Source organism: Physella acuta, unplaced genomic scaffold (assembly GCF_028476545.2).
Source record: "Physella acuta isolate Inbredline_101_S28 unplaced genomic scaffold, ASM2847654v3 ptg000016l, whole genome shotgun sequence".
NCBI lineage: Eukaryota > Metazoa > Mollusca > Gastropoda > Physidae > Physella > Physella acuta.
Genome location: NW_026731536.1, coordinates 19924 through 42040, shown reverse-complemented (window position 1 = coordinate 42040; position 22117 = coordinate 19924). Strand labels below are relative to the sequence as shown.

Below are 22117 nucleotides of genomic sequence, written 5' to 3'. Positions count from 1 at the left end.
GTACTCAAGTTATCGTGTTTACACACGGACACACAGACAGACAGACACACACACACACACACACAGACATACGGACAAGATTACAAAATTATGTTTTTCCGTATCAGTGAGGTGTAAAACGTCGAGATTTGTAAAAATCTCGATTTTTTTTTTTGCACGATTACAATACTTTCTCTATACTACGTATATACGAGAAAGTAAAAAGAAACCTTTTAAAACTTATTTCACTTAGTGAAGACATAAAAAGTTTGATAGAAAAACCACACCCTTTTAATTGAGAAGTTGTACTGAGTGTGCCTTAATTTAATTCACTGTAGGCCTATCCATATATTTTTGTTTTTCTGTTTTTGACCAAGTCCAATAATAAATTGTATTCTTTAGTTTTTAAATCGGTCTCTACCTAGCGGAGTTATTTATTTATTTTTTATTCTTGTTTGTTGTGGAGAGACAGACCTAGTCTAAGATATATGGATGATGTGGAGACAAGCCTTGGCTCAGATATAAATATTATGTGTAGGGTCGTATTACTGTTTCATCCGACTGTCTGTCACCCCTTTTACACTGTTATCGATGGTGTGACTTGGGTTAAGGTTTGGGTTAGTGGAGACATTTACTACACTTTATATTAATGTATAGATTACTACAAGTAATAAAATACACCCATTTTTTAATTTAAAAAACCTATATTTTTTTTATTGCAAAGGAATAAAACATGAACATCAATGTAAAAAAAAGTAATACTTGTTCATCATTTTTGTTTATTCTAATTATGTTCTAATTATGTTCATTACTATTTGTTAATAATTCCCTACCGGTTACAAAATAAAATATCTGCAACGCATTATTACATTATAACATCCTTGTTACCTTTGTATGAAGAAATTACATGCTAATTGCTATGCAAAGACCTGTTATAATTTCAACATAACTAATTACATGTTGTGGTATTACCATTAAAGTTTTTTTAAAAACTTTGAGTTATAAATGCAATGAAATTAAAACATTCAAAACAATATATCCATGTTACTGGTAGCAAAAAGCTGCGATTACTAAAAGTTTACAATGTACCAAAAGTTTAAGGAAATTGGTGTTTGTTATGAATCGTAAATCGGACCCTATTTGTTTATGCAAGAAAATAATTAATATTGACGTCATTTTTAGGAAATTCTAGTTATCATGGTATACAATAAAAATAAACTTGTATTATGTTTTTTTTTAATTGTCTATTTGTGTATTTCATTTAGTTTTTTAAAAAAATAGTATGAAATTGTAATGAAATCGAATATGAACTGAATTTTAAATGAATTAACCAAAGTATGAATTGTAACTTCATTTGATTATCACTCAATCACATTCTAAATTATGTTACAGTAATTGACTTACTCAATACATAATTCTGATAGTAGATCTATATGTGTAGACGAATTTTATATTATATTTCTAAATCAATTCAATTGTTGTAATCTAAATAAAAATTTATAAATTAAATAAAAAATATATTCCGGATAATTCTATCATTATTTAATTAACATCTGCGTTAACTTATATATTTATTTTAGTATTTTATATTTTACAATTAAAATAATAATTAATACATATCTATCATAGAGAAACATAATATTTTAGATGTAGTTTTTTTTTTCTAGTCTTAAATTGTTCAAAACACATTGTCATATGAGAGTATACGACGCCATCTTTGCCCGCTGAGGCCCCACGTGTCTTCAGACGAATAACACGAATATCTTTGACCGTTGTAACTTTAAGGTGAGATTTAAAACTGTACCGATGATGAAACACGCACGAAACAAAAAACTCTAAACAACAGAAAGTTGGACGAGCATTGATTCAACCAATGGTGCAATATAGAGATCAACCAGAATAAAAACAACATTCGAATCATCACGATCAGGGTCTTATAACCAATCACATAAACGGTTTACATTATAGATTTATTTGATTTACGCATTATCTGATGTATGTTTTTTATTTTATTTTTAAATAACCAATCAGCTATTGCTGGATCATGAATGTATTTTTAGAAATGTACTAGACTACCCGTCATCCGTTGGATAACTGTGGGTTTCGGGGGTCATCCATCAAAAAACATCACGTCTGTCACTCAGAGGCATAGCGACCCTTCCCGGCGCCCGGGGACAAACTTTTCGATTTGAACCCCCCCCCCCGCAAGATTTCGATTTGCACCCCCCCCCTCAAACTTTTGATGTGCACCCCCCCCATTCAAACTTTCGATTTGCACCCCCCTCAACCTTTCAATTTATTTTTCCAAACCATTTTGGCGCCCCAACATATGTCCCCCCACGCGCCCCCCTTCCCCCTCCACCTCCCCTTCCCCCCCCCCCCGCCTCCCCCTCCCGCCCCCCCCCCTCCTCGCTACGCTACTGCAGTGTCACTTATCGTCACAAAAAACAGATCCCACATTCAAAAATATGTTTCTTATCTTTTAAAAACACCGAAAACACCGATTTCGGACTATCCCTTCATATACTGACGTCACATGTGACCTACTCAACTCTACTTCACCTGCCCAGTGTCCCGCCAAGTCTCAGACAACATGTTTTTATCGTTTAAAAAACGATTCCAGCCGAGCATGTCTTTGACCACACTATCCTTTCATATGCTTAGGACAAAGAAACAGATGAACTCTACTTCACCTGCCTTGTATCCTTCCAAGTTCAGATAGGCAACTTTATCATTCACATCTTAAAAAAAAAAAAAATATCATTGACATATTGGTCTAGAACCTGTGCCACCCACATGAGAGCGGGCTACGCTACCAACTTAGCTATTTACACGTGACGTCACAAGTGAATTTTTATACTATACTTATGCAACTTGATTTAAGCGCATAGATTCTAGATCTAGATCTAAGTCTAGTAGTACTAACTTTCAAATTAAATTTTATCTTAAATTAGCCAATTCCATAAAAACTGATTATTATCTAAATCTAGATAGAATTATCTATATTCTAGATCTACGACTGAGCTATATCTAGAGTTTACGTTCATAATTTTGCAAAATTAGCAGTATAGAAGCCGCGTATAAATCTTAAATTATGCAAATAGAGGCCATGGAGCGAGCATTTCCTAATTAGCATATTTCATAGCTATACAAACAAAGATTTATATAAAATAAAGAAGGTCTGAAATTATCTAGATCTAGATAGAATTATCTAGATCTAGATTCTACGACTCGTTTGCTTAAGTCTTAAGTTTAGTTTTTCTTGCTAGATCTAGAATCTAGATCTAGATCTAATCATTAGCTACGCTGATGGGCCCGGAGCGAGCATTTCAAAATTACCATATTCCAAACAAAGATTTATATAAAATAATAAAGGTCTAAAATAGTTTAGTATATAGAAAATCACTATTATCTAAATCTAGATAGAATAGAATTATCTATATTCTAGATCTACGACTGGTTTGCTTAAGTCTCTTTTTTTTTGGATTGTATTTAGGCCTATAATCAATAAATATTTGATTTGACCTAGATTCTAGATCTAGATCTATAAATAAATAAATAACTTTCTTGGACAGATTGTAGATCTAGAGAAATTTATCGTAAAACTAAATGAAAAAGACAGTTGAAAATTGATATAAGTGTTGGAACGTAATAAATACAGCAAACGGACGTATTGTTAAAGTTATGACCGACAGAAAATTAGATTTGATTTGACCTAGATTCTAGATCTAGATCTATAAATAACTTTCCTTCGACAGCTGATCTTTAGATCTAGAGAAATTTATTGAAAAACTAAATGAAAAAAGACAGTTTAAAATTGATATAAGTGTTGGGACGTAATAAATACAGCAAACGGACGTATTGTTAAAGTTATGACCGACAGAAAATTAGATTTAGAACCAGTGGCGGAACTAGAAAAAAAGGGCCACCCCGCAAAGAAATTTTTTGGGCCCCATATATATATATATATATAATGTATATATATACATACATATGTATATATATATATATATATATATATATATATATATATATATATATATATATATATATATATATATATATATATATATATGCAAAATACGAAAATACCAACATAGAGTACTCATTTCGGGCTTGTTCGAGTTTTTAAAAAAATTCTTAGTTTCGAAAAATATTAAAACCAGCTACAACAACACGTCATTTGTATGAGAGCTATTAGTTTAGACTGCTATGGGAAAACCTCTGTTTAAATATGTTTTCTATAATGCTTGCTATGAGTAAGTAGTTCAAAAGAATATGAAGCATGAAAGCTTTGTATTTGCAATGGTTTCTTGCGTTATGTTTATGTTCATGTTTTTATTGTATTTATATTATTATTTTTAAATATATTTCATTTTTATGCTTTGTTATTCTTTACAATTAAAAAAAAAATAACTAAGAGAAGTAATTGCTCTTTAATTTGTTTAGTGCAAATCTATTAAAAGGTGCTTAAGAGCACACATATTTGACTTTTTAAAAAAGGGAGATAAGTCATGGAAGTGGTTAGAACGTTTACCTTTCTTTCACGCGATGGATTTATTTTCAAAAGAATTTTGCCGACAACAGCGTGTGTTTGATTGTATGAGAAAGAGGACTCGGGATGGTGTCTATAGAATAAAGATAATGAAACCGAAGCTGCAGTCTTCTTTTTACAAAACACAACCATCAAGTCAAAAAAGCAAGAAATTTTTTTTTTTTTTTTAGCTATAAAAAAAAATGATTATGGTCGGCTGTGGGCCCCTAAACGGCCCGGGCCCCCCCGCATTGCGGGGTCTGGCGGCACTGTAGTTCCGCCCCTGTTTAGAACGCGTTAAACTTTTGAATGGGAACACAATTTTCTTCAATAGACGCCGCCATTTTATTGTACTAAAGAGTAAACAAAAACCTGTGACGTCACTATTCCCACAAAGTTTAGTCAAGGTTTTAACATTTAAAAAAAAAATGGGTTATTCTGCGTATGAATAAATCAATAAATTAATTAACGCCTTTAAATAAATTTGTGATCAACAGTCTGTCTGCATTAAAAAATTATTCTCTACCTGCATACCATTTTACAGCTTTCCAGATAGAGTCGAACATATCACAATTTTCGATCAGGCAAACAAATAAATATTCAAACATGTAAACAAACTTGACTTTTAGTAGTATACTAGAATACCCGTCATCCGTTGGATAACTGTGGGTTTCGGGGGTCATCCATCAAAAAACATCACGTCTGTCACTCAGAGGCATAGCGACCCTTCCTGGCGCCCGGGGACAAACTTTTCGATTTTAACCCCCCCTCCCAAGATTTCAATTTTCAACCCCCCCCCCCCCCCCCTCAAACTTTTGATGTGCACCCCCCCCCCCCCCACTCAAACTTTCGATTTGAACCCCCCTCAACCTTTCAATTTATTTTTCCAAACCATTTTGGCGCCCCAACATATGTCCCCCCGCCCCCCCCCTTCCCCCCTCCACCTCCCTCCACCTCCCCTTCCCCCCCCCCCCCGCCCCCCCCCTCCTCGCTACGCTACTGCAGTGTCACTTATCGTCAAAAAAAAACAGACCCCACTTTCAAAAAATTGTTTTTTATCTTTTAAAAACACCGAAAACACCGATTTCGGACTATCCCTTCATATACTGACTTCATAGGTGACCTACTCAACTCTACTTCACCTGCCCAGTGTCCCGCCAAGTCTCAGACAACATGTTTTTATCGTTTAAAAAACGATTCCAGCCGAGCATGTCTCTGACCACACTATCCTTTCATATGCTTAGGACAAAGAAACAGACAAACTCTACTTCACCAGCCCTGTATCCTGCCAAGTTCAGATGGGCAACTTTATTATTCACATCTAAAAAAAAAAATTGAAAAAAAAAAAATCATTGACGAATTGGTCTAGAACCTGTGCCACCCAGATGAGAGCCGACCTCACTACCAAGTTAGCTATTTACTCTTGACATTATAAGTGAAGTTTTATACTATACTTTGAGTCTCCTTACGCGCATAGATCTAGATCTAACTCTAGTTCTAGTAGTAGTAACTTTCAAATTAAATTTTATCTTAAATTAGCCAAACAAAGATTTATATAAAATAAAGAATAGTATATAGATCGTAAAACAGGCGGTACACAGATCTAGCTCTTGTAGGTGTTCAGTGTGAGTTCTAGTGAAGCCACAATTTTAAATTACTGAGTCGCATCTTGGCTCCATGTGTCTTGTACCACAAGGTAAAAATGATGATGATGACGATGATGATGACGATAATGATGAGTCTCGTCTTAGCGCGTAATAAATGTACGGTCAATCACCTTCAGAAGTACACAAGTTGTTTGGAATTATTAACATTCATTTTTAAAAAGTCACATCTGCCATCAATCTATCTAAAAATATCTCAGTATTCAACTTTCTTTACCAAAGCAATATAAGTAAGGACCAACTGACTCAACCGTATGTGAGATTGCAAACTTGAAGTTACGAGGTAAAAAGATAACGCTACATCAGGTAGACAGAATTTGACATCAACATGTCAGAACTGAACATGACATCATGTTGCTGTGCTCTACCTGTCATGTAGCCTGAATGACATCACAATGTCAGCATCAAACTTGACATCAAGTAAGGAAACATGAACTGGACTTCACCTATACATAGAGATATCAGAACTTAACATGATACTATGCACGTAACATAATATCACAAAGTCAGAGCTTAACATTACGTCACGATATCAGAGCTTAACATGACATCACAATGTCAGAGTTTAACTCGCCAATCTGGAAAACTTGAATGTTATTGCCGTGATTTTTATACCCACAATCCAACAAGTATTGACGCCTTAAAACAAGGACAGCATGTCACTTCAGTATACAAACATCACCACACAACACACGCGATCCTTTTTAAACCCAACAGCCGTCAAATCAAAACAATACAACACTAATTTCAAACAATTAAACATCATTACTCAATTACAAACCAAATCTATACACTGCCATTAAATAATTATCAAATCGCAGTTTGTTTTTCCAATCCATGTTTATTAAATTATCTGAAATGTTTACATACCATGCTTGAGTTGTCAGCTTGTAGTGGCTGTCAGTAAACTTCTACATCAATACAAATAAGTGTTGCGAATCCATCGATTTCTGGCTTAAGATGATGTGTTAAAAAGATAATTATTACCTTCCGTTTCATTAATTTCACTGACAAGCTGTTTGCACTTACCACAATAATTGGCCAACGCTTTCGTCAATTTAGTGCGTTTTGTTTGTATTGATCACTGATTTAAGAAAAATAATTGCACGAAATATCGATTGTATTGTTTGACCCTGTTCACTTGTCCCTAGTGACTAGCAGACGTCACACGCTTGGGTGAATTCATACTGAAAACGTACTCAAAAATATTGTCCATGCACGATTTGAAAGATTTTATTTCAGTACAAGTTTTAAGATAATTAACTCAATTAGTGGCAGGGGGTTAATTATCAGGGGCGATGAACCGTCGTGTTATCAAACAATCGAGAAACTTGATCGACTGAGTTCATACCGTGTACGGTGTATTTGACCTCACTGGCTTGCCATATTGGCTTATATTTTTTGTCTTATAAATTGAAACTGGCCGGGTATTTTAAGTTTTTTGGCCAGCTCCAAGAATGTCGGAAGCTAATAAAACAGAAACAGTTGGCGGTGACAATGTCAGTGACACGACGACACATCACGTGGTGGCAGTTCGCGTCATTGACGGTTTAGTCAGCGATGATATGAGGTTGATCTTTCAGGTTTGTTTGATGATATGGGGTTTCAGATAGTGAACTTCGCCCTTTTCAGATAGTGAACTTAACCCTAACCTGTTTCAGATAGTAAACTTCACCTGTTTCAGATAGTAAACTTAACCCAAACTTGTTTCAGATAGTAAACTTATCCTAACCTTTTTCAGATAGTAAACCTAACCCTAACCTGTTTCAGATAGTAAACCTAACCCTAACCTTTTTCAGATAGTAAACTTCACCTGTTTCAGATAGTAAACTTAACCCTAACCCTAACCTTTTTCAGATAGTAAACTTCACCTGTTTCAGATAGTAAGCTTCACCTGTTTCAGATAGTAAACTTAACCCTAGCCCTAACCTTTTTCAGATAGTAAACTTCACCTGTTTCAGATAGTAAACTTAACCCTAACCTTTTTCAGATAGTAAACTTCACCTGTTTCAGATAGTAAAATTAACCCTAACCCTAACCTTTTTCAGATAGTAAACATCACCTGTTTTAAATAGTAAACTTAACCCTAACCCTAACCTTTTTCAGATAGTAAACTTCACCTGTTTCAGATAGTAAACTTCACCTGTTTCAGATAGTAAACTTAACCCTAGCCCTAACCTGTTTCAGATAGTAAACTTCACCTGTTTCAGATAGTAAACTTAACCCTAGCCCTAACCTGTTTCAGATAGTAAACTTAACCCTAACCTTTTTCAGATAGTAAACCTCACCTGTTTCAGATAGTAAACTTAACCCTAACCCTAACCTTTTTCAGATAGTAAACTTCACCTGTTTCAGATAGTAAACTTCACCTGTTTCAGATAGTAAACTTAACCCTAGCCCTAACCTTTTTCAGATAGTAAACTTCACCTGTTTCAGATAGTAAACTTAACCCTAACCTTTTTCAGATAGTAAACTTCACCTGTTTCAGATAGTAAACATAACCCTAACCCTCACCTTTTTCAGATAGTAAACATCACCTGTTTTAAATAGTAAACTTAACCCTAACCCTAACCTTTTTCAGATAGTAAACTTCACCTGTTTCAGATAGTAAACTTCACCTGTTTCAGATAGTAAACTTAACCCTAGCCCTAACCTGTTTCAGATAGTAAACTTCACCTGTTTCAGATAGTAAACTTAACCCTAGCCCTAACCTGTTTCAGATAGTAAACATCACCTGTTTTAAATAGTAAACTTAACCCTAACCCTAACCTTTTTCATATAGTAAACGTCACCTGTTTCAGATAGTAAACTTCACCTTTTTCAGATAGTAAACTTCACCTGTTTCAGATAGTAAACTTAGCCTGTTTCAGATAGTAAACTTAACCCTCACCTGTTTCAGATAGAAAACTTCACCTGTTTCAGATAGTAAAGTTAACCCTAGCCCTAACCTTTTTCAGATAGTAAACTTCACCTGTTTCAGATAGTAAACTTAGCCCTAACCTTTTTCAGATAGTAAACTTCACCTGTTTCAGATAGTAAACTTCACCTGTTTCAGATAGTAAACTTCACCTGTTTCAGATAGTAAACTTTACCTGTTTCAGATAGTAAACTTCACCTGTTTCAGATAGTAAACTTCGCCTGTTTCAGATAGTAAACTTAATCCTAACCCTAACCTGTTTCAGATAGCAAACTTAACCCTCCCCTGTTTCCGATAGTAAACTTCACCTGTTTCAGATAGTAAACTTTACCTGTTTCAGATAGTAAACTTCGCCACCATCTGCCAACTTATCGACGTGTTCGGGACTGTGACAAACGTCATCAACTTGATCGTGTTCGTCAGGCTCGGGTTCAACGACCCCGTCAACGTCAGCCTCTTCGGTCTGGCACTGTCTGACCTGGGCTGTCTGGTTACCTTGATCTGGCTCAACACCTGCTTCAACCCGCTCTTCAACCAGTCCGACATCCCGTTTGAAGCCATGGAGGTGCAGTACCTGACGGCGGGCTGGCCGCATGTTAGCTTTACCCGTATCACCAGTTGGATCACGGCCTGTATCACGTTTGAACGGTGTCTTTGTATCACGGTGCCCCTCAAAGTTAAGACCATTGTCACTTCAAAACGAGTCGGGGTTATTATTTTGATTATTTATATCATCCTCATAGCAAGTACAGGACCGGTGTACTACGTGAATAGGTTCGCCTGGAAATTTTACCCCGATAGGAATAGAACTCTTATTGGACTCGTTTTCACCGAAGACAGGGAAGCGATTGAAAAAATTCTGTTCGCAATTCACAGCGTTTTCATCCCATTTTCAGCTTTTGGTACGGTCATTATTTGCACCGTAGTTCTAGTCGTCAAGCTCAATGAAAAAACAAAATGGCGAAAAGCCTCCACCGCGCAGGGCAAGTCTGATAACGTGTCCAACCGCGATCAAAAGGTCGCCCGAATGATTGTTATGATTTCCACATTGTTTATCGTCTGTTTCACGCCAATGACCCTGTTTTTCGTGGCGATGATTGTCGAACCGGAACTCTCGATTACTGGGGGGTACAGAAATATTTTTTTCATCGTTTCGTCTTTTTCCTTCATACTGGAATCGACCAACTCGTCGCTGAATATTTTTATTTATTATTCAATGAGCAGCAAGTTCAAGGCCGAGTTCAATAAGATGTTCTGTATTGAAGGGAAGGTTGACTTGAAAGATGATATGTAGATCTAGTAGAATCGTGTTTTTATTTTTATGTAGTTGTCACCTTTGTAAGACTCGTAGACGTACCCTAAATCGAATCTGTGATACTGTGAGAAATCTGTTTTTTTTTTAAATTTAAAAACTCAGACCTTGGCAATTAAAGAATCGATACAGGTATCAATGGAGATTCGATTATTGGGATATAACTCACCAAAAAAATAGCCATAGGTCTATAACTTTCTTGTTTAGGTTTTTATAATTTAAACATCCAAAACGAAAATAAATAAAAATATTCTAAAAATAATATTTTAACTGTTGAATGATTTTTAAAAATATTTTTTTGTTGTTGTATTAGTTAGCTCATTCAAAACAAAACAGCAAAGGTTTCAGTTTGAAACTGTAAGCACTCGGTAAGTTTAACTTGTTTAACTTCACGTGTTCGGATTTAACCTATGCAAAAGTTGGTTAAAGTTATGGTTTAACAACTTGTCACAAACAGAAAATGTATAGTTTACTTATCAACATGAACAATGTATGACACAAACTTCTAACCTAGCAACACATTCTCACTCATACAAAACATTTTCACTCATACAAAACATTTTCACTCATACAAAACATTTTCACTCATACAAAACATTTTCACTCATACAAAACATTTTCACTCATACAAAACATTTTCACTCATACAAAACATTTTCACTCATACAAAACATTTTCACTCATACAAAACATTTTCACTCATACAAAACATTTTCACTCATACAAAACATTTTCACCCATACAAAACATTTTCACTCATACAAAACATTTTCACTCATACAAAACATTTTCACTCATACAAAACATTTTCACTCATACAAAACATTTTCACTCATACAAAACATTTTCACTCATACAATACATTCTCACTCATACAAAACATTTTCACTCATACAAAACATTCTCACTCATACAAAACATTTTCACTCATACAAAACATTTTCACTCATACAAAACATTTTCACTCATACAAAACATTTTCACTCATACAAAACATTCTCACTCATACAAAACATTCTCACTCATACAAAACATTTTCACTCATACAAAACATTCTCACTCATACAAAACATTCTCACTCATACAAAACATTCTCACCCATACAAAACATTCTCACTCATACAAAACATTCTCACCCATACAAAACATTCTCACACATACAACACATTCTCACACATTCACACACATACAACACATTCACGAACAGATATGGTGACCTCCTGACTATGGCGACCTGATTGTGGTGACTTACATTACAGGAGAGATGACTTCCAACACGGTGGGATGTCGTACTTGTGTCTTAATGGTGTCTATCTGCGTGTGTCTTATGGATGTCTATATTGTGAGTGTCTGAGGGATAGGATATGATGTCCGTCTATCCATCACAATCGTACTGTTCACATTCACAGACCTTTTTCTGGAAGTATTTTTTTACCCGAACCCAGTACCATCTACTGTATTAATTTACTGAAGAGGAAATGAGAAGGAACTGTTACAGAAACATCAGGAAAAAGTAACTCTCGACTACATGGTAGCCTCCCTTGGTTGTGTGTGTGTGTGTGTTTGTGTGTGTGTGTGTGTGTGTGTGTTGGGTGACAGGCACAGGTAACCTTTAAGTGTGTGTAGTTGTAGCCCTTGGTTGTGGGTGTTGTATTGTGGAATGGTAGGTGTTGACGTGGAGGTTGTCAGTTGACGAATGTGAAGAAGTGTGTAAGATCAGTGGTATTCTAGTGACGTATCTCAGCTGTGTCAAGCATGCCTCACTAAGACAATGGAAAATTCAAGTTAAATAAAAGCTCGTAAAAAATGTATAACCCGTCTCCACATTATTGATCATATTATTGATTTCCATTATGCTTTTCAACATTCAACTTTATTATTCTTTGCCTTAAGGCCCGGGGGATAAAAAGGTTCTTTTGTCCCTTGACGTTAAATTACGTTCCAAGTATAAACATTCTTTCTTCTTCTTCCGCGTTCTTAATTTTTAGTGTTGGGAAGAGATCCCCCCCCCCTCCCAATATAATTAAGTATACGTGTCAACTTGTTATGCGTCGTCTAGGCCGTAGACTCCAATAATAGCTTGGTTTTAGTTTTGGATTTGCTTCCATAGCTTTTGCCAAACAAGCTACAAGGCCGCACTAGGCCTAAATATAAATCAATATAGACGGTTTTTTTATTTTTCCAAGAAAAAAAATTGGGTTTTCCCGGAAAAAAACGTAGCTGCTGTGAACATAAACGTAAGCGCCCAAAAATACAGCAGTGAGGAATATCGACACAAATGTAGTCACAGTACATTATTTGAATGAAACAATTAGCGATGTTACTGTTAACACACTTGGTAAGTTCGTTTTCTGTACCATTGTAGAGTAGAACATTCGCATTGTACATAGGCCAAAGTTCAAATTCTTACAAAATTCACATGCAAACAAGCTAGCTAGCGTATGGTTTGATTAAGGGCCTTGGTTACAGTGAGTTAGATGTAAAAAAAACCTGTATTTGTAATAATGTTTCAAGTCATCTACGGATGAGTAAAGGGTTTTGTGTAACTCTGCTGCGATAAGGAAGCGTTATGTGTGTCATGGTTGATGCTATTTTTAGGTCATTAGACTAAACGACCTTCATGTGTTTGTCAGTAAACGCGGTCAGTATTGGGTTAGAATAGATATTAACAGCTGTCTGATGTTGAGCACTGATCTACTGTATTAGTTTTGATACGTTACATAAACACGGCAGTTGTAATTTTTTAAAGTAGACTTTTTAATTAAAGTGGAAATTTATTTACATAGTTGAAAAAAAAACTAGAATAGCTGATAATCCAAGAGTCGAGGGATTAGAGTTAATCCGATTCCATAACCAGAACAAACGTATGTGTGCCTGCGCGATGACTAGTCTTAACACGCAGGCTTGTCACAACTTATACTTGACAAGACATATTGCTTTACAGAGAGAGTAGCGTGGGACAGAGATTTGAACCCACGCCTTTCATAAGCTAAACTCACCTACTCATACCATTGTCCCATCAATCTGCAGGTTGTGATGATGTTGGTCCACTACACAGGTTCGTTCCTTCTGGAAAAGTCTCCTAGCCAGAAACATAATCTGGAGGAGCCATTTCCATATTTTAGAGAAGAAGGTCGAGATTTTGTCATGGAGTGTACTAGTGACGACATCAAGTATGTTGGTTGTCTGTTTTATAAATATCTAATATATTATACGTTGGTATTGATTTATAATTTATTATGTTAAAAGTGGTTGAAGTTTATCTTATTGATATTTCTTTTTGTTAAAAACAAAAGTTATTCGATCCAAAAATTTTTTAAATGTAACTTCTCAGCGACACACACGTGTGGACGATAGCTACGCCAAACGGGAAGAAAATATTCGACAGGTGTTGTGGCGCTGATACCTGTGACAGACACCGCCATCTTGACAGTTCGGTCAAGGTCATGTGTTACGTCAACGGCACCAAGACCCACAGCAGACTACGGATAGGGAAGATAACTCAAGCACACAGGGACAACTCCATCCAATGCCGCGCCTTAAAGAACGGCAACCCGTCCTCGACAATACAAGTCAGATCTGCTCGCCTGATGACTTTCCACAAGCCCCGTAACCCGCTGTGTCAAGTCCTACCCACGGGAGAGAACAGTCACAGGGTCACGTGCACAGCCCCCGGGGGCTACCCGGAAATGACGTGTAACATGACGCAGTATGAAGAAGACCAACAACGCAAGACTATCATTGACCGACACTTCAACTACTCGTATGTCAAGTCGGACAAACACCCTGACCTTTTGACGACCGTTTGCTCCATCGACCTCCCCTACCTGACCCCGGGTAACTACACGTATTTCACCGTCTTCGCTCCAAACTTGACAACATACGTCAGAAACGCCTCCACCCCTGCCCCGCCCACTCAGACAGTCTAGGTGCCAACATCCAGACGACAGGTGCTAATCGAGCACCACGTTGACAGCCCACACCGTTTGTTAGTTACCTGTCGAGCTCTCGGGTTTACAAACAGCTCACACGTCGCCATCTCCATTTGTTTCGACTCCACATGTGAAACCTTGCGGCAGGAATCTGCGGATGTCGACGGCAGTTACCTGCTCACAAAAATGTTTGAACCGAATTCTAGTCGAGAAGAACTCGACGTTTTATGTATCTGCAGCACCCCCGACTTTGATGTATCTAACATGACTTATATAAACAAAACAAACCTAGACTTACTATACCCAGAATTCCCTGATACAACTACATATGTGGCGTTTGTGACGGTTATTCTAATAATAAGCATGTTTGTCGTTATAGCCGTAGTTAGAGCAGTATGTCTACACAAGATGCAACAAAAACATAAATATGGGAAAAAATTTGATCAAAACATAGAATATATTAAAGTACCCAAAAAATAAAAATTCAACAAAAATTAAAAACAAAATATTGTAATATTTAGCGAACTATTACTCTTGATTAATATTGAGACTAGAATATACAATTCTTATAAACAGTTAAATGAATAAAATTATGACAAGAACCTTTCGACTTGAGTCACCATCTCTTGAAACAACGGGATGTCTTGGCACGTTAAAGAAACAAACAATCATTTCTCAACTGTTTTTCGCTATCATTGTTCTAGCTGTTGTTTACATATATAATCTACTTAATTTCATTTTTAGACATACATTTTTAAACTGTTTGTAGAGTTACATTAGACGAAACTAGTTATAGTGTATCATCTCTTTAACCTACATTGATTTATTTTAGAATTAAATTAAGTTTCCAACCCTTCTTTAAAGATTATTGTAGGCTGCTTCTACTTTTTAAATATAGATCTATACAGTTTAATCAAATTTTGTCTTATCTAATTATACAGACTATTTTAAGAATGTATAATTACGTGACAAATCGTTGTATGAAAATGTTGTATCACTTGTTTACGTGAAGTATCGCTTATTTGAGGTCTTTTTAATGTTTTCTTTTTTTTACGTAATACCTAAATGTTGGCGTACAGTAATTTTAGCTTTATTTGTCAACAGTTTTGTCGCATGAAAGTATATAGAGCGTTTTTAAGACAGAAATAATTATTTACAGAACCTTGGTATTATATGTATTTATTTTGTTTTCAAATAAATATTTTAAGTGTTACGTCTTCGTGCATCTCCCAATGTATGATCTTCATCAGTGGCGTAGCTAGGAATTTGTCATGGGAGGGGTTCAAACATTTTCCCAAATGTAAAAATGCACACACACACACACACACACACATACATACATACATATATATATATATATATATATATATATATATATATATATATATATATTTATATATATATATATATATATATATATATATATATATATATATATATATATATATATATATATATATATATATATATATTAGCATGCTTGGTGTATTGAATACATATTTAAAGACATTATTGAATGTAATTCGAGATACTAGGGTTTGGGTTCGGGAAAGGGGGGGGGATACGGGGCATAATTCCCTTGTGTATGTTCAATTGATCCAAGATCAATGGTCCGTGTACTGTGTGTTAAGCAATTGAACGGAGAGCGCGAAATCTTTTACAAGTCGATCCAACAGCCTACAGGTCTTATCGTCACGGATGTTGTCAATAGAAACACATTTTTAAATAAACCAAGGGGAATTCCCGCTAGATTTAGTTTTCTTAAAAAAAAAAACGGTGATTACAAATACAGGTATCGATCGGTATTTATAGAACTGAATTCAGCTGTGAAAAAAATATCAACATAAGCTTGAAGTGTACATGGTTCCATGCTAGGAAGGCTTTTTAAAGATATAAATCTTTAGAACTGCCAAATCGGCTTAAAGTAACATTACATGTAATGAATCGTTTTTGGTAAAATCCCATTTAACTTTTCCTGGAAAAATGTAGGGTTGGGAAGGGGGTGGATTTGTAACACATTTAGATGAGAAACAGAAAGTGTTTGTGGTTAGAAATATCGAATGGAAGCAAACAACTACAAGCAACCGATTTTAATCGAACATACCGCCTCTATTGTTTTATCTTTGCTGCTGAAGTTGTTATTGTGGCTGCTGGTGTTATTGCTGTTGTGGTTGCTGTTGTGCGTGTGGTCGATGTTTTGGTTGCTGCTGTAAACCACAAATAATTTTATGAATAAACACGAAAAAATAAACTTTCCAAGAGTTTCGTTCTATGGTCTGGTTGGTTTTTTTTTAAATAAAGGAAAAAACACCTAAGAAATTGAAGTGACTTGACTTAAGACTTTGGTTCCCGATATCCATTCGCTAACAGACCCGTAATGGTAAGTAAATACATGATTACTTGCTTTATTTATAAATTATAAAGAAATTAAAAACGTAGGTAATGCATTAAATTTTTTAAATATACTTTTAATAATGTTAAAATTAAATTAAAATAAGTTAAATTTTTCCCTGGCTGTAAAGACTATAAATATTAGTCTGATTTTATTGTAAAGGTACATTTAGAAGCTATTCCTAGTTTTTACTAATAGGTGGTCAAACCACCAATGGTCTAACCCCTCTGGTCAAAAACTATCTAATGAAACCCCTCTGGTCTAACCCCTGTGGTCAAACCACCTATGGTCAATCCCTCTCTGGTCATACCCCTATGGTCTAACCCCAACCCCTATGGTCAAAGCACCTGGGGTCAAAGGTCCGTGTACTTAATATATATATATATATATATATATATATATATATATATATATATATATATATATATATATATATATATATATATATATATATATATATATATATATATATATATATTGTGTACTCACTCATCTCTTCATCTCATGTGATCAGAGATTCTCCTGTAGTTTCCGCACTGTCACAGTGATCTACTGCCTGCTGCTCCCTGCCAGTACCTGCACACAGTGTCCACCTGCACAGGAGGGGAGACCTTACACCTTGACATGCCACACAGACCTCACGGGGTAGATTGTTTAACATTTGGATGTTTATTTTAAAGTTGCTGTTAGTTTACTTTTTAAGAAATAACTTGGAAAATCTTCGCTGTCTCATTGACCTAATTGAATGACTTTTTACCAAATTAATCGAGGATTATGAAAGAACTAATCATATTCTTTAACTTAAATGCAATGATACTCATAATAATTTATTATATTTCGTTTTCACGTGCAGTTGTCAATAATTTAATTTCCGATGAAAAAGTTTTTAAAATAATTTCTTTAATTTTGTTTTGTGTGAAAAATAATTGTATAGCTTTTTAATATTTCTTTAATTTTGTTTTGTGTGAAGAAGAATTGAATAAGTTTTTAATATTTCTTTAATTTTTTTTGTGTGAAAAAGAATTGAATAAGTTTTTAATATTTCTTTTTTTTGTTTTGTGTGAAAAAGAATTGAATAAGTTTTTAATATTTCTTTAATTTTGTTTTGTGTGAAAAATAATTGTACAGGTTTTTAATATTTCTTTAATTTTGTTTTGTGCAGCGGCGGCATCCTGTGGGTTTTAAGCGATGGCCGCGAGGTGCCCCCATGTGACCACACCCAGAGTGGCGCGTGCCGAGTCAACCACGGCAGGTTTGGTTTGACTTTCACGCGCACACACAGTAATCTGACCCTGGCCAATGTTGGAGCAATAGACAGGAACACGGAAATCAAATGTGTCAAAGTTCAAGGTGACAAGCGACGTCAGGATTTGCTCGTGTGCCGGATGCGTGTTTTCTTTAAACCGGAATCAGCAGACTACAATGTCGTCATCACCGGAAACGACAGCTTACGTCTGACGTACACGACTGGAAAAATCTACCCGGGGTTGACGTGTAACGTCACGCAGTACGAGATGACGTCAGGTTCAACGCGAGTCATCGACAGCGGGTTTGTCTACAACGACACGATGGATGAAAGTAGTCCCGGTTACTTCATGTCTTCATGCGCGATCGACATAGTCAACCTTCGACGCGGTGTTTACTTATTTTTTGCTGTTGTCGTTCCGAAACTCGATATGTACGTGAGAAACGCATCTTTCCCAGTTCGACAAACTAATGCTTTAAGTATCCCGGCATTTTTTGAAAACACACAAACCAAAAAACTTAATACCACAACGGATGTTGAACAGGCTAAGAGATTCTATACTGCTAGCACTACAGAAAACACACAACCTACGGCCACGTGGCCCACATTCTATAGAACAACAAAGATACAAACTTGCGCTGGTTTAAACAACTCAGTAGTGTATATCAGTGAAGCTGATGGGTTCGAATCCCATTTGGATTATACAAAATATTTACTATCGCGTGGTGTGCTTGATGTAAACGATACGCCAAGCTGTAAATTCATTAACACGGATCGACCAATCAAAAATATAGTTATGTGTAGGAATCAATTACTAGAAAATAAAACATCTCGCGTTTCGGAGCTAAAAATAGAAACTTCAGCCTTAGCTGTTGGCTCTTTACAATTCTACATTAACGACTTTAAACTGCAGTCCACAGTTCAGGTCAAACCATCTATTCAAGACTTTTCCTGCCGCGCAGACGCCAGTAAAGGGTTGATTACCAGGTCAAAGGTCAGGTGTTTGAAGGAAGAAAAGGTCGTGCTAGATCTAACCGCTTCCGGTCATCAAGTACAGTTTCGTATCCATGGCAACAAGACATTCAACGGCTCCCGTTGCCAGTGTTCGGCTGTCCACAAGTTCGGCTGCTGGGTTCGCGAGGCCAGCATCATCGTATTTCTGAGACCCGACGACAGCAGACAACTGTCACATAGATCAGACACCAGACCCGCGGCCGTGACTGTGTATGTGATTGTTGCTGCCGTTGGCGTCGTCGCGGTGGTGGCGGTGGCTGTATTGGTGTGTTTTAGCTACAAGGACGGATGCTGTCGGCGGGACGACGGTCGCCTAGCAACAGCCAATGACGAGCAGGCTGACAGACGGCTGATACACAGACCGGAAGCCGTGTCGCCGTACGCGTGCACGCAGATCGTGTAAGTCAACAGACCGTGACTTAGCCCCGTGTAAGTCAACAGACCGTGACTTAGCATCGTGTAAGTCAACAGTCCGTTAGTTAGCACCGTGTAAGTCAACAGTCCGTGACTTAGCACCGTGTAAAGCAACAGTCCGTGACTTAGCACCGTGTAAAGCAACAGTCCGTGACTTAGCACCGTGTAAGTCAACAGTCGTGACTTAGCACCGTGTAAGTCAACAGTCGTGACTTAGCACCGTGTAAGTCAACAGTCCGTTAGTTAGCACCGTGTAAGTCAACAGTCCGTGACTTAGCACCGTGTAAGGCAATAGACCGTGACTTAGCACCGTGTAAGTCAACAGTCCGTTAGTTAGCACCGTGTAAGTCAACAGTCCGTGACTTAGCACCGTGTAAGGCAATAGACCGTGACTTAGCACCGTGTAAGTCAACAGTCGTGACTTAGCACCGTGTAAGGCAATAGACCGTGACTTAGCACCGTGTAAGTCAACAAACCGTGACTTAGCAGGGCTAATATTTGAATCAAATGAAGTCACCCCTGCTGTGATTTCTTGAGCCGTTATAACATCATGATCCTTGAAATTCTACCGGGACCATAGAAGTATTTACCATCTAGAATATTTATTAAATGACATCAGCCATGCTATTATACTGTGATCTATTGAATGTATAGTGCCACTATAACGTGGTGTGATACCTGATTTTGTGCCGTGATCGTATGAATCGCTGTATTGCCTCGATCATTTGAACCGCTGTCGTGCTGTGATCATATGAACCGCCGTAGTGCCGTGATCATATGAACCGCTGTAGTACCGTGAATCTATCACATGTTCCTTAACAAAGTACTGACAGAATATTTCGAATTAGCACCAAGATAAAGCCCCTCAACTTAGTCATGACAAAGTACATCGACTTAGTACCCAAAGTACATTGACTTAGTACCCAAAGTACATAGACTTAGTACCAAGACAAAGTACATAGACTTAGTACCAAGACAAAGTACATAGACTTAGCACCTGAGTACCTTGGTCTAGGCACATTTCTCCGGGAATCCACGGCAATTTACAGGGTGCTAGTTACAATACTGCACAACATATAACATCAAGCCCCTTCCACTTTCCAGACTTGATGGCGCACAGAGCAAATAGAATGGATCGACTTCTTCGGCCTAAGTCTATGAATGGAATCGTGGTCAACATCCAGCCTTTGGATTACCTAGGTTTTCACCGAGCCCAAAGCTCTAATCCCATTCTACGAAAAACACGTTTTTAAAAACATCACACTAGCGCTTTAGCACATTTAGACCAGCTGGAGGGGGAGGGGAGTGGGAGGACCACCAAAACATTCGCCGAAGGGGAAATAACTAACACTCTTTAATATAGTTCTGTGTAATATTTTATTATTTCTTTTTAATCGTGTTTTATTAAAGAATATACTTTTACTCGGTTGTGTAAAATTACTGTGTGCTATTAATTTATAAAACATATTTTGTTTTTATTAAAAGGTAAACATTGTTTTAGGGTAAATGCTATAAATTAAAACCTTGATGCAAGTTCATTTAAAGAGAATTCATTTAAAAACTGCTTCGAAATGGTACCAATTGCATAATGTAGGCCTACCTGTTCAGTCACCTATCACAGGGGTCGGCAACCTTTTGAAGCGGAAGAGCCAAAAGTTACAATTTTTCAAAATTTCCCTCGTTTTAAAGAGCCACTAACATTTTTTTTTATTTCAAATATTTTTTTTTTATTAAGATTATTAGTATTTGTTCAAGGAGCTGGAGAGCCGCATCGTGGTAGCTAAAGAGCCGCATGCGGCTCGCGAGCCGCAGGTTGCCGACCCCTGACCTATCAGATGGAATATTTTTTTTTTGCAAAGTGTCATTGTTAGTCTTCTTTATCCAACATGATTTCAGCAAGAAAAAAAAAAAAAGATGGAATTCTTTTTTGCATCTGTTTGCTCTACTTTAAATTTTAAAACATACTTTTTTTCTAGCACAATTCAATTTAAGAAAGTCAACCGTCCCCCCCCCCCCCCCCGAACGAGATGGAATTTATATAGTAGACATACTTTTTTACTAGCGTCCGCCCCCCCCCCCCCCCCGGAGAAAAAAGCCTTGATGAAACACTGGACACAATGTAAACTACTTTAGCCTTTCAATTTGAAACTCGTACTAGTTTTAGAAACTACTTTGTTCTTGCACCATCAGCAGCTTGTTACGTTCCTAAAGATTTTTTTTTTGTTTTACACTATGTGGGCTAGAATCTAGCCGCTAGATCATACAAATCTTTCCAATACCAATAATTTAAAAATAATTTTCAAAAAGCTTCATTTGCCATAAGAGCTTGATTTATTTACTTATACACACTAAGGGGGGGGGGGGGCTGCGACCTCGGGGTTGTTACGCCACTGAACACAAGCTCCAAGCACGACAGAATAAGTTTCCTGAGAAAACAGAACTACTTGATCAAACGAGTTTTGTCAGAATATTTTCTCAGAAACCAAATCGTTAATCATTAGGTTATCGTTAGTCAAACATGAAAAGTAGGCCAAGGTCTTGCTCCGTTTATAGGACAAAAAAGTGGTTCAGGCTTAAGATCAGTCTCAGGCGGGAATTAGGGTTTGAGGTCGCTGATTATGTTGAAAGCGGTTGGTTACGTGATAGATTTTACAATTCTGCGATGAAGTTTATAGAAGCAGATGTTTTGAGTGAACTGATGGATGATACTATC

The 22117-nt window shown here is 36.6% G+C and overlaps 3 protein-coding genes across 3 annotated transcripts; all 3 read left to right on the top strand.

The window, feature by feature from the left end:
- The first annotated feature begins 7632 nt into the window (after positions 1-7632).
- On the top strand, positions 7633-10631 carry LOC131936764 (tachykinin-like peptides receptor 86C). The gene is made up of 2 exons (XM_059293832.1): positions 7633-7760; positions 9435-10631. The coding sequence occupies exons 1-2, from the start codon at positions 7635-7637 to the stop codon at positions 10386-10388; spliced, it is 1080 nt and encodes a 359-aa protein (XP_059149815.1). The 5' UTR covers positions 7633-7634; the 3' UTR covers positions 10389-10631.
- A 1982-nt stretch (positions 10632-12613) lies between these two features.
- On the top strand, positions 12614-15553 carry LOC131936835 (uncharacterized). Its single transcript, XM_059293930.1, has 3 exons — positions 12614-12744; positions 13437-13579; positions 13741-15553. Exons 1-3 carry the CDS (start codon positions 12709-12711, stop codon positions 14333-14335), a joined length of 774 nt encoding a protein of 257 aa, XP_059149913.1. The 5' UTR covers positions 12614-12708; the 3' UTR covers positions 14336-15553.
- A 1148-nt stretch (positions 15554-16701) lies between these two features.
- Positions 16702-20899, top strand: LOC131936719 (uncharacterized). Its single transcript, XM_059293786.1, has 4 exons — positions 16702-16718; positions 17245-17375; positions 17893-19389; positions 20509-20899. The coding sequence occupies exons 1-4, from the start codon at positions 16716-16718 to the stop codon at positions 20531-20533; spliced, it is 1656 nt and encodes a 551-aa protein (XP_059149769.1). The 5' UTR covers positions 16702-16715; the 3' UTR covers positions 20534-20899.
- The last annotated feature ends 1218 nt before the right edge of the window (positions 20900-22117 follow it).